Raw genomic sequence first — 13741 nt, 5'->3', positions numbered from 1 at the left:
TGTATAGGGAGGTAAAACTTGGAGCTCAGGGTCCACTGAGGAGAGGCTTTACCTGGCCCACGCACTGTAGTTGGCACCTTGGAGGGCAAACTGCAAAGTGCCCTGGCTGACAGTGAAGGAGGCCCCGCTTTAAGTCATCTCAAACCCCAACTGACTCAGTGACCCTGGGCTGATGGTGCCCAAGCCCCCAACAGGGCAAATCCTCTCCGGAGAAGAGGCTCATCAAAGGCTTCAAATTAGCTCCCTAGTCTTTCCTATGCAATGTTTGTCACTAAAAATAACCATTCCATGAGACCAAAAGATGACATAATTAGAAAATAGAGCAAACAACAGACATAAAACCAGGAAGGATCAAGATAATAGAGTTATCAGACACAGATTTTAAAATAACTGTCATGAATATATGCAAGCAAAGACTGAAAACCCTGGCAGAGAATTAAGAAACTATACAGAAATTCTGAAACTTAGAAATGCAATAATTGAAACTAGTAAGTTAATGGACAAGTTTAACCACAGTGAAGACTCCGTTGAAGAGAAATTCATTGTCCTGGGAAATAGGTCAAAAAACATCCACAGTGAAGCCAAGAGAGATAAAAAGGTGGAAAACAAGACACAGGGGAACGTACCAAAAAAGCAGGTCATATGCAGAGTCCCAGAAGAGAGGAAACAATGGGACAGAAGCAACATTTGAAGAGATAGCGTCTGAAAAATTTCCCAAACTGATAAAAACTTCGCAAGATATAAGCACTATAAATACTTCAAGACAAACAATGGAAGCTATGCCAAGGGAAGGGTATCTGTGAGGTGCTAAAAGGAATGTCCAACCTAGACATCTAGACGCAGCAAAAATACTTTCTAAAAATGAAGTCAAAATAAGAATGTTTTCCTAGCATCAGATCCACACTAAAGGAAATACTAGAGGCTATTCTTCAGGCAAGAGAAAACTGCTCCTAGATGGAAACCTGAGAACAAAGACCATGAAAAGTGCCAATATGCACGCAGACTTAAATAAGTATCAACAAACTGTATAACTGTGCTGGGTCACATCTTAGATCCAGAACTAAAACGCATGACAACGGCAACACTTACGTGGCAGGAGTATGTGTTCTAAGGTCTTTGTGTTGACAAAGAGAAGGGAAAACATAAAGTGACCAGTTTATGTTAGACTCTGACAGGTCACGGACATGTCTTGTGACTGGAGGGGAGTAAAGAGGGGCAAAGAACATGTGAGGACCAAGCTAAGAGAGGTGGCACACTGCAGTAATAAGGGAAAAATCCAAAGTAATAAGAAACAGCAAGAAGGACAAAGAGAAAGCACCTGAGATGGTGGAGTTAAATCCAGACATCAAAACATTAAATGCAAACAAAGTGCTCCAATTAAATCGCAAAGAGCACCAGACCTGATCAAAATAAACGAAGAGAAGATGAGGGAAAAGAAAACTCAGCTAATTGTCAGGCTGCCAAGCACGACTCTGAGTCCTGGGAACAGAATAAGTATCAACAAACTATATAACTGTGCTGGGTCACATCTTAGATCCAGAACTAAAATGCACGACAACGGCAACACTTATGTGGCAGGAGTATGTGTCCTAATGAACTGAAGCAAAGGCGGCGGCCTCCCCACACTTCCCTACGGGGGGGCAGGGAGCGACGACAGCAGAGTCCCTCTAACAAAGGCATGTCAGGGAGCCTACCTTCCATGTCTGTGTTCAAATGACCGGATGGGAACAACTAAGGCCTCTTAAGGAACCCATGTGAGGGCCAGGGAGCTAGCCACACAGGCATCGGCTGCACCCAGCTATTCCCAACACAAAAATGCAGATTTAACTAAGAGAGTAAGCAGCGTAATTCCAGGAACTTACTTTAACTCCCTACCTCTACCCATCCTTGCACAAGATTATGAGGAATCTATAAACTATGAAAATTCAATCCTAATAGGGGAAGATAAAAGCACATTTCTGATGGCTAAAACAAACAGATCATCTTATTTTTATATATATATCTGGAAGACAATTGTTTCACAAATTTTTCCTCTCAATTTTAAAAAAACAGGTAAAAAAGAAGCTCTATATAATTCAAAAACACAACTCCTTAGGAATACTTCTTAGGGTTTTTGGGTTTTTTTTGTTTGTTTGTTTTAATAAAAGACTTAAAACCTCCATTGTAATATCTAGGATTCTTTTGTTCCAAGGACCAATTTTCACCCCACTGGAGGGGTGGTAACACCTCCACTGAGAATGCATGCCCTAAACAATATAATTTAGTTTTACCTATTTTTCACCTTTTAGAAATGAAATCAAACTAAATATGCTTCTTTTGCTCAACATTATGTTTAATAGTCATCTATCTTGCTGCCCACAGCTCTGTTCCATTTCATGAAAACCAGTTTCCCTTCCCATTGGGGGCAACTATGCCCAGTGCTGTTCTGAACATGTGTCCTATGCACTCATTTCTGGAAGGGTATGTACCTAGGAGAATTCCTGTAGTGCGCGGGCACTGCACCAACAAATACCAAACTTTTCCAAAGCAATTGTACAAATATACATTCCCACTAGAAGCATATGGAGTCCGTCACAGCTTTCTTACCTTAAAAGAGAAGTTAAGCAAGATATATTCTATGCCTTCTTTTTCTTTTAAGATCTGAAGATCACTGTGCAAAGGACTATCAGGATCAACCCTAAGAATTACAAAAAACAAAAAAGGGCAGATTTATTTTCTTACTAACCTCAAAATGGAACTGGCCCAGGAGCTGAAACAGAGCCCCTAGGGTAAGTTCTAAACAGACAAGGTCTAAAGCTGTTCTATGGAAAAACAAATCACTATAACCTCAAACTCCTTGGGACTAAATGTTCAAAAAGAGATCACAGTATTCTAAATCTATTCTAAGGGGATGCAAAGCTAGCAGTCATTCTAAAAGAAATTGTCATATGTACATAATTTTCTCAAAGACTCAAAAAAAAAAATTTAATCTCCTTATCTAAAACTGCATTAGACAAGGGGTTCAGGGAGATAAATTACCATGGATGAGACCAGAAAAAGTGAAATCACTAACAAAACCTAAATTTGTTTAATAACTCTTCTATATAGTCAGGTCTTACTCAAATCCCTTATTGCAAATATAAGTTGCTATCACAGTCAATCCCACCAAGTTATTAAATACTTTTGTGTCTATAGTCCCCATTTGTCTTACTAACTCCACGAAACACTTTATCCCACAGCTGGTCCTTCCTCTTTCTCACTTTATTTATTATTAAGCCAAGAAACAGCTCACTTTAACACCCTGAGAACTATTACAGAAACAGGGTCTAAAGTTCTAAGTAACCATAGGCTTATAAAGGTATCAAATTAAAAAGGAAAATCTCCATTGACGGGCTACCATTACAACCATTACTAAGAGAGGGTTAGCAGGAAAAAGTCACTTACTTCTGCAGTTTAACGTGCCAGTCATATAAACTGTCATTTATGAGTTCCACGGAATAAAACCCTGCAGATAGAAAGTGTCAGTTATTTACTCTTCATTTGATATTGTAACTATTAATCTGGTGTAAATATATACACTAAATGGCCAAAAAGAAAAGAAAGAAAAAAGCTAGAAATGTTGCTATTAAAACATGGAACAAAGCTATATTCTAAATATTTTGCCACTAGAGCTGAGTATCTAATGCCCTTCACAGATAATTAAAGCCATTAATGAAGAGGCTTCTTTAACTAGTTGAGAAACTATTTACCATTAACTGCTCAGAAGGTGTGCAATTTAAAACTTATGAATTGGCCTTAGCTAGACAGCTCAGATGGTTAGAGTGTCATCCTGATATGACAAGGTTGCAGGTTTGATCCACGGTCAGGGCACCCAGAACAATCAACCAATGATGCATAGATGAGTGGAACAACAAAAATCAATGTTTCTCTTTCTCTTTCTCTCAATAAGAAAAAATTTAAAAATAAATAAGTAAAACTTATGAATTGTTTACTTCTGAAATTTTCCATTTAATATTTTTGGACCCCAGTTGACTGTGGGTAACTGAAATTGTGGAAAGTGAAACTGTGGATGGGGGGGCGGGCTACTATAAACTCACCCTATTTTACCCCCCCATCTTTGATAACTTGATTACATTTGTATTTCACATTCCTAAAATAAAGTCAATAAATGTTTCTGTTTTTTTCCAGTTATGAGAAATAAACTTCACTATCTGAAGATTGAAAAGAGCATAAAGACAACAGAGATGGCAGAGATGCAGTGGCCTTACCTGCTTTGTAACTCTGTGACCGGTATATGTCCCTGAGCTCTTTCATAAGTCTGTCTGAAGCTTGTACAGACCCAGATACCGCACCCTGAAACATAAATGTGCTGTTAACCAGGGTCTATTGAGTCAAATAACTAAAGATCTCTGGTATCTGAACGTGAAATAAATGTTTACAATGAAATTTTTAAAATGGGTCACCACTTAACATTTTAAGAAGTCAAAGAAGTTAATTCAATTAAATCAAAGATTCAACAGGACTATAAAATTGGGGACAAGTCTGGTTCATTTACTACTTCTTATCATCTGTAAAAAAAAAAGTCTAACCATTATGTCCAGGTCACTATGGCCCTTGCAAATAGCCTAGAACACACTATGTGTCTATTTCAAATTCCACCAATTTTTCCACTTAATTTTTTAAAGAATTTATTTTTTAGAGTAGTTTCAGGTTCACAGGAAAATTAAGAGGAAGATACAGAGATTTCCCATATGACAGTCCCACAATGTACAGTCTCATTATCAGCTTCCGTCACCAGAGGGTACAGCTGATGCATCATTACCTATAGTCAATAATTTACGTCCAGGTTCAGGTCCGGTATTGTACATTCTATAGGTTTAGACAAATGTAAAATGGTATGTATCCATCATTATAGTATAGAGTAGCTAAATTTCTTTGCTCTAAGAAAGACTTGCAAATTGAATTAATATAGCAAGTAAGACTAAAGGAGGGAGAGTAATCTACTTGTTTACAACAGTTGATATCTCCTTGCATAACAATTCATCCCCTGTGTTTGAGACACTGTGCCCAAGACAAAGCAACGGATCCTCAGATTTCATGGGGCTGATAAACAGCTCTAATACAAGGCAGTAAGTAAGTAAATAGTAAGTGTTCAAACAGACAACTAAATTTTCATTTAATGTTTCCCTATTCTGACTGGGAATTTTATAGACATGATCTCATTTATACTTCAGAGCAATCATCCAAAAGGTTCAAACTGTCCATGTTTTAGAGTTGAGGAAACTGAAGCCATGTAGGTGTGTCAGTCACAAAAGTGTTCATTTCATGCCACCATGCTGTTTCACATCAAAGAGATATTATATCAAAAGACAAAATTACTTTCAGTTTAGCCAGAGTAGCATGTCACAGAGAAGATTTTGAATTGTACTTTGTAGGAGAGACTGAATTAAAATACACAGACCCCGTAAGAGGAGGGTAAGCAGAGGAAACAGCATAAACAGGCTGGAAAGGGGCAGACACAGGAGGGGATTCCAGGATGTAAAAAGCAGATGAACAGGGTGGTAAGTGCTATCAATAAATGAGAAACCTAAACTAAATAAATAAATAAAAATACTACGGCAACAACACATAAGGCTGAGTCAACAAGGCAGGGATGGAGAAGGGCAGCTGAGGTTGGCATCTTAATGAATTTCCCTGTATTTACATTATTACCTATAGTTACTCTACTTAACCATGTAAGTCCAGGTTCTAGATTTTTACACATACATTTAGATGGTCTTGCCTTTGAGTCTTCCTAATTTTCTCTAATATTGCCAAATTTTCTTTTTCAATTCCTTCATCCTCTGACTTTTTTCCACTAATAGGTTCCTCTTCCTTCATCTCATAGTGATCCAAGTCTTCTATATCCTGCAAAAATTAGAAAAATATTAGCTTACTCAAGCTTACGCCAAAAGTTAAATTACTCTTGACTTGAAATGAGCAGAAGAGAGAGAATACATGCACTCTACAGGAAGGGGTAAAAAAAGCCTTCACATTCCATTCAAAAGGCTCCCTGTTTATATCTTATATTTTGTTATAAAACTAGGATCTGAGTATAGCATATTTAATAGCTATTACCAAATAAACCATCTTTTAAATCTCCTATTAAGAGGAGATTTGAAACAGTTTAGCATCAAGGTATCAAGAACCTTCACTGTTCATACTTTGTTCTAGTAACTCAGCTTACTATCTCCATTTTTTTAAGCAGACTAATTCACTGTGATTTCTAGACCAGGTCAATGACCACCTCCATCCACACGCAATGGTCTTCTCATTGGACCCCCATCTTTTCCAACTACATTCCCTTCTCATCCAGGCCCTGTCCATGTTCATGCTTCAGGAGCTCCCTTCCCCTGGTTGGCACCACTATCCAGCCCTGATCTCCCATCGAACACTTGTCTTCAGAGTTCCCACAAATGCCCCGAGCCTGAATCTCTGCTCCCACACTGTCCACCTCGGCCACAGGCCTATCCACACATCTTCTCCACTTGAGTGCTAAAAAGCACGGGACAAAATTCACCATTGCCATTCTTTTCAAAACAATATTCTCGGCCCACTATTCTCAAGTAAAGCCTTTCTATCAACAATCACACCAAACAGAAACAGTCTGTCTCAAATTCAAGACTTTTAGCATCTGCCTTTTCTAGACAACCAACCTTGCTTTCTCTATGACTCCAAAACATTAGTCAATCTTTTCTTCCCAAAAGGACAGCATCCAATGCACCCAAACACACTAATGCCCAGGGTACTTCTGGGCCCTACTTAGCCACATTATTTTAGTTGCTATATAAAAGAATATCTTATTTTCATCCACCCTAACCTGATACCTCCAAAGTCTGGTCTCCTACCTTTCTAGATTTCCCTACATGTGGCTGTCTATTCTTTATATTACCTTGTAAGGGGAAAAGAAAGGTACATAAGCTCTTTGAGTACAATGTCTACTTCATTGTACACTGGACCCAGGGAAAAGGTTTACTGTTTCCACCCAAGTTAAACTGCATGAAAACACTAAAAACTATCCAAAAACTGTCATTCTAATTAGACAAGGTTAAGAATTACTTTTCTCCCAGACACACAAAACAAAACAAGCCCACAACTACTTCTTTAGTTCTAAGGCACTCTAAGAAGTCTGTTTTAGATTTAAAATTTTCCAAATCAAGAAAATAAGGTAATAAGTTCGATTAATTCTAAGATATAAAACAAAAAAAAAAGTTTTAAAACCAAGACCATGAAACTCAAAGACCTTTTTATCTGATCAACGTAGACACGCAGATCTTCATTCCGAAGTCTGAATTTAAACACAAAGCTTCAGAACCTGAAAACTCTCAAATCGTTATCAATGACGGGCAACTAAACTGGCCTAAGCTCAATGCGTCTGGAATTTGCTCTATGAAATTCTTAGGTGATTTTTCAACATGAGATAATTTTACTATTTCTAGTGAGTAGTCCCTGAAATGTTCTCTAATTCTTTTATTCAAACACAGAACTTTTGAAACTCAGTAGTTCTCCTTAAAAATAACCAATTACAGGTTAAGCACTGATTACTATTAAATGTAAATATAATTTTAGCGCTAAATGTTAAAAGCTCTTATTTTCCAGAAAGTCAAATCCAAGACATCAGATAAGCAATCTGCTCAAAATCAAAAGCATACATTAGAGGTAAAACCAGATTTTAGAAATTATATTAAATTCCAAAAACAACGTGCTTTTAATGATTCTACACCAACACTGGTTTATAAGAGAGATTAGAGGAATTACTAACATTTTCAAAAATGAAGATATTTATAAAATGATGTTCTTATGCAAACACCTACCTCAGCCATCTCCTCCTCCTCCTCCTCCTCTGAAGTCACCTCCTCTGTTGTCCCATTCTGAAAAGGAAGGGGAATTTGCCAGGGCCACAGAGCAAGCAACATACACTGAACACATCAGAAGACGTCAGGGGCCAAACTATCAATCACCTGTCACTGCAGCTCTACAACACAGAACCGATCCAAGTTGAAACAGTTACTTTAAATCCAGCTTTGATTTGACAAATATTTATCAGCTTTTTTAAAAGAAACATTTTGACCAATTCGAGTTAATAGATGCATTAGGAATAAAAAAGGCAATTAGTCAAATATAAAGCAACTCTAAAAAAATGTAAAGACATTCTAATTTAAAATTAAGAAAACATTTTACACATAAGGCCATGTATATAAGGTCAATGGCTTCTTTCATTTAAAATAAATGTCCTGAGCCATGAATCCCTTGAAATATCTGCCTTTCCAACTTTGAAAAGCCTGAATCTTTCCACAAATTCAAATGCCTTACATTTTAAAAGGTCAAATGTGTTCAAAAGAAATAAACACTGCACAAAACTGAAAATTATAAAATGACCATTTCACTAAAGAGCCGTTTTTGTTTTGACAACATGTTACTTACTACAGAACACTCCTCTACAAGACAGTTTACAGCTGGCTTTCAATGAATCTGACGAGGTTTGAGGAAGGCCCTTCATACCTAATTTTGGCAGAGTTCAAAAGGCCAAATTCCCAGACCAGAGCATAGTTCTCCAAGATACAGTACATAAAGCTAGTAGGACTCCCCCTACCCCACCCCACCCCACCCCAGAAATGTCTCACTGTTTTTGTTCCAACTACAGCTAGTAAGCATCACTCTCTTACACAGGAGGCCTACTCTGACGGTGTCTTATGTGGGTGCAGAATCAGAGAGATAAAAGACAGGATTTTTTTAATGTAACTAATAAAATCTCTTCCAGCACCTCCCCATCCACATGCCACAGGCAGAGCTCAGGTGTGCAAACCAGGAGAGAAGAGTGATAATTGCTCAGGACACTCTTATCAATAATTGATATTGATTGATAGTATACCAATCTATAAATGAGCAGATAACCAGGTATGGCCAGATATGTGAAGAAAACTGGCAATCAAAAGAAAGGCACCAAGTGGAACAAGCAGAACAAGAGACCTGAAGCATTATTAATGAAGGAACTAAAATTAAAAATCTAATTGGAATGTATAGCAGTAACTGAGAAAGTGTTGCATTCACAAAATATAAAAAGATTACTATGCAAATGACAAGAGAGTTCTGAGAGATCAAAGACCCCCCCCCCCAACAACAACAACAACTCAGTAGAAGGGCCAGAAAGCACAATGGACTTCAATGAACAAAACATTTGTGACATTTCCTGAGAGTGAAGAAAACCTAGATGGGGGGGGGGGGGGGGGCGGGTATGGAAATAAGAGAAGAGTGAAGAGAAATGGAAGGTAGAAATGCAGAAATCTAATATGTATCCAAAAGACAGAGGGAAATAAATAAAAGAGACGAATGTTGCCTTCAGAATACTGAGTGGCTCTGAATGCCCCAAAGGACTATTGAAAGGTTAAACCCTGTACGTCAGTTAAAGAAAAAGCCATACCAACTTCCAGAAAGAAAAAATAAAATAGAGAGTAAGAATCAGGTAGGCATGAGATATTTCATTTGTAACAAGCAAAACTGGAAGATGAAAGTGTAAAGAATGCAGGAGAGGCTCCATTATGAACTGAGAATTCCATGTGTGGTTCCATCAGGACAGGAGCTCTGACTGTGTGTTCGCCTGGGTCCTCAGCACCCACGCAGAGAACTTCACAGAGTCAGATGGACATCTAATATTTCCCCCGTTTTTCAAAAGGGAAGTTGCTGCACACAGTGACTAGGTAATAAGCCCAAGCTAATTAGATAATGCAGCTAATAAGCAGCAGAACCAAGAGTCAAACCTAGTGTGGTTTGGCCTTATGTTTCTAGAAGTGAGAACTCAGAAAATGTACTACCCCTTCATGCTTTCCCAGAATTTTACTTGAGGATGTACTCAGGTGAAATGTTAAAGGTAAGCCGAGAAATATGACGCAGGTCAGGAAACAACAGATCTACTCTAGCAGGGAAGACAAAAAAATTTCCAGATGACAGGTGTACAGCCAGCTCAGAGAGCAACCTGCCGAGACTGGTGCAGAAGAACCAAGGCTCCAGAAGAGGACAACCTCACAGAAACGGGAGAGATTACAGAGAATTATTATTATAAGGAAGACATTCCTTATAATCCTGATAACTCCTTATAATGTCTCTTGCTTGGAGGAGATGACATTTGGAATAAACCTTACAAAGCACAGATGGGCTTAAGAAGATAACATTCCAGGTAAATTTAAATGAATGAGCAAAGGCAAACAATTAAAGAAGCAACACACACAAACTGTACCAGAAAGGAAACATCACCGTAGAAAAGTCTACACTACAAAGTCCTAATGATAAACGGTTGTTACTCACATGACTAAACAGAATGATGTTTAGGAAGGGAAGGCTGGTAGGTAAGTGGGTGGTACAAGAGCTAAATCCTTACCTATTATAGTACAAGGCAATAAATTACACCTAAATAGGTAAATCCAGAAACCCAGAAAAGTGAGAGGGAGGGGTGTGAGCTTGGAGGAGATAACATTTGGGTTAGGCCTTAAGAAGTGCAGATGGCCCAGCTGGTGTGGCTCAGTGGTTGAGCATCGACCTAGGATCCAGTAGATCGAGGTTCGATTCCTGGTCAGGGCACATGCCCAAGTTGTAGGCTTGATCCCCAGTAGGGGGTGTGCAGGGGGCAGCAGATCAATGACTCTCTCATCATTGATGTTTCTCTCTCTCTCTCTCTCTCCCTCTCGTTTCCTCTGTCTGAAATCAGTAAAGACATATTTAAAAAAAGAAGTCCAGAGGGGCTTAAGGAGACAGCACAGCAGGTGAAGGGAAGTGGATCAGCACAAGCGACAAGTGAAAGAGCAAAGGAGCAGTTAGGGAACCAAGAGCATTAACAACAACAGAAGGTCGGCATGGGAGAGGGCAGTTTTTTGTCTGTCAGAGTAAATACCGGCAGCTCCAAAAAATGAAAAGGCTACTTTTAGTACCTACAGCAAAACAAACAAAACAATTCAACAGCGAAAACTACCTTCTAAATAAGTTGTACAATCAATGAAGAAAAAGCATCCTAATTTTACTTTTGCTTGAGACCATTTATTTCAGCTCTTAATCACCAGAGATATTTTACTTTACCTGACCCGTGGGTAGTGGTTGATCTAGCAGCTCAACATCCAGGTGCTTAGGGAGGTTATATAATCTGCAGAGTTCACATATCAACCACTTCAACTGCTGACGAAGCTACAAAACACATTTCGGTAAATAAGCATTATGTTAAAGAGCCCTTAGAAGACAAGAATAATGCTACTACTATAACCAATCCAGTAGGAAATGAAAACAGTTTGTTACTGCCCAATTATAGCCTACAGATAAAATAACAGTATTTAAAGAAATATTGTTCGGGGCTGCTAGTATAAGAAAGTCACTGTGGCTTCAGTGCAATTCTATAGCTGACTTCCAGCAGAATGACATCAACAAAAGTGAGAGGAAGGGGAGCTGCAGACATTGTCCACTTTGCAGCTGCTAATTTCTAGTCTTAGAAACTTATAACTTCAGGTGAATACATTAATAAGATATTGAGGCTACAAAAGCAGAGGCAGTGTGATTCCACACAGGTCATAAAATTATATATTTCACAGTCATATTCACTTAAAAGTACAGGGGCAAATGTGGTCTAGTAGACAGAGTCCTGGGATCTAGATGACCTGGGATATGGTATCTAACTGCCTTAGTTCGAGTCTCTCATTTGTAAAACAAGAAAATCAGCCCGGCCGGGCGTGGCTCAGTGGTTGAGCATCAACCTAGGATACAGTCGATCGGGGTTCGATTCCCGGTCAGGGCACATGCCCGGTTGCGGGCTCGATCAATGACTCTCTCATCATTGATGTTTCTGTCTCTCTCTCCCTCTCCTTTCCTCTCTCTGAAATCAATAAAGATATATTTACCAAAAAAAAATTTAAACCTCATAATGGTAACGATTAAATGAACTCTTCTGTGGAAACACTCGGCACTTAGTAGGCTCTTAAGTGTTTGTCTAAAACTGCAAAAAAATAACAAGTTTCAATTTTTATATTGAGATTGTTTTGTGAGCATATTTACCTTAAGGAATGTATATTATGTGCACACACATCTTTCATTGTTTAAAAAACTGTTTTCAATGTGTAAGTTTAGCAATTATGGTTTAAGAAGAATGGTCAATACCCAGTAGCTATGACCAGTACTAGTCAGCAACTTATTTCACTTGGTCAGGAAGTTTCCTGGATATGTCTGACCAAGAAAGGAGATGAGAAAGAGGCAGGTTTATGAAGGACTAAGAAAACAGACACAGGATTACAAAGGGTTAAACAAAGCACAGAACAAGCCTTTCCAAAGTGGATAATGGAGCAAGCAGGAGCAAGAAAAGCTGAGCTGAAAATCAGGATCAAAAAATAGCCTCAAGCTTAAAAGGCAGCAAAGCCCCACTGTGGATTTGATATCCACCCAATAAGCTGTTTTGTGCTAAGTACACAATAAAGATGAGGCAAGGGTGGCCTGGACACAACCCCTGGCACAGGAAGAGCTACCGGAGTGGGGTGGGACAGGCAGCATGTGGTGGAGTCATACCCAACAAGAAAAACAGGAGTACATCTTCCAACTTTACACTCCCCTAAAAAGTGTTTGAGGGATGGGGGGGGGGGGACTAAGATCTCAGGGAAAAACTTTTAGAAGGTAAATGGATAGGTCTTAGAAACTTCCTAGATAGTTGGGGTGGGGGAGGGGAGGAGGTGTCAGGAAATATTGGGATAAAAAGAACTCTAAGCTAGTTCCCAGGTTCGGGCACGGGTGAGGAGTTTCATTACTTCATTTTTTTCCCCACTCACAGTCACAAAGAGAATTACTGAGGGAAAACATGACGGGGTAGTGGACTGCCAGGAGGCAGATGAGTTTAAATTTAGATATAATCATGTTGAACAACCATGGCACGCACAGCCAACTGAGAGTCCCTGGATCTACGTGATACATAGACATACATGGGCTTGAAACTCAGGAGATACATTTTAGCTAGAGATACAGATTTAGGAATCCCTGGAACGTAGGCCATGATTTAAGTAACAGGAGTATAAGACATTACCCAGAGAAAGCACAGAATGAAAAGAAAGAAGCAGACCAAGGAAGAGGGGCTCCAGGAGACCAAAGCAGGGTAATAAGAGATAAAAACAGGGAACAGTGACCTGACAGAAGTCCTCATTAGATTATCAGTTCCCAGAGGACAGAATATGACTTGTATTTTGTACCCATCACTTATCACAGAGCCTCACAGAGAAACCAGTCAATTAAAAATATATACTTTTCTGTGTTCTGCTACTAACAGTGTCCTGTATCCACCCAGGGAGAAAGTGTATAGACCAGCATAGATACAGATTTGTGACAACATTGTATACAAGTAACCAGATTGTAGACAATATTCTATGCCTTGGTTTTTCCCTTAGAATATCTTGGAAAGTTGTACATGCTCCTGTGAAAACACTGGCTGCATTCTTTGTAACTACAACATAATATTCTACTGTAACACCATACACAATTTTTATTTAACCAGGTCTTTATTGGTGGACATTAAGTAATAAATGTTGAATGGAGGAAGGTTTCAACACGGGAACAACCAACAGTATCTAATGCTACAGACAGGTCAATTTTAGGGCTGAAAAAAAGAGTCCCTGGATTTGGCAACTAAAGATAAAAATTTTTAGTGCAAATGCTGAAGGCAGAATCCAGACTGTACTGAATTAAGTGAATTAAAGGTGAGGAAAGATAG

General features: G+C 38.8%; 1 protein-coding gene across 1 annotated transcript in view; it reads right to left on the bottom strand.

Moving 5' to 3' along the window:
* The window catches only part of UBE2Q2 (ubiquitin conjugating enzyme E2 Q2), a 30311-nt gene that overhangs the window by 8075 nt on the left and 8495 nt on the right, over positions 1 to 13741 (bottom strand). Inside the window, exons 3-8 of the mRNA XM_087829126.1 lie at positions 11086 to 11190; positions 7833 to 7889; positions 5746 to 5886; positions 4248 to 4332; positions 3424 to 3484; positions 2587 to 2677 (exon numbers count right to left, since the gene is read on the bottom strand). Of these exons, the coding sequence (XP_087685252.1) occupies positions 2587 to 2677; positions 3424 to 3484; positions 4248 to 4332; positions 5746 to 5886; positions 7833 to 7889; positions 11086 to 11190 (540 nt within the window). The remainder of the gene's footprint in view (positions 1 to 2586; positions 2678 to 3423; positions 3485 to 4247; positions 4333 to 5745; positions 5887 to 7832; positions 7890 to 11085; positions 11191 to 13741) is intronic.

The sequence above is a fragment of the Miniopterus natalensis genome, chromosome 22, assembly GCF_054644295.1.
Source record: "Miniopterus natalensis isolate mMinNat1 chromosome 22, mMinNat1.hap1, whole genome shotgun sequence".
Classification (NCBI taxonomy): Eukaryota; Metazoa; Chordata; class Mammalia; order Chiroptera; family Miniopteridae; genus Miniopterus; species Miniopterus natalensis.
This window is presented reverse-complemented; position numbering and strand designations above follow the sequence as displayed.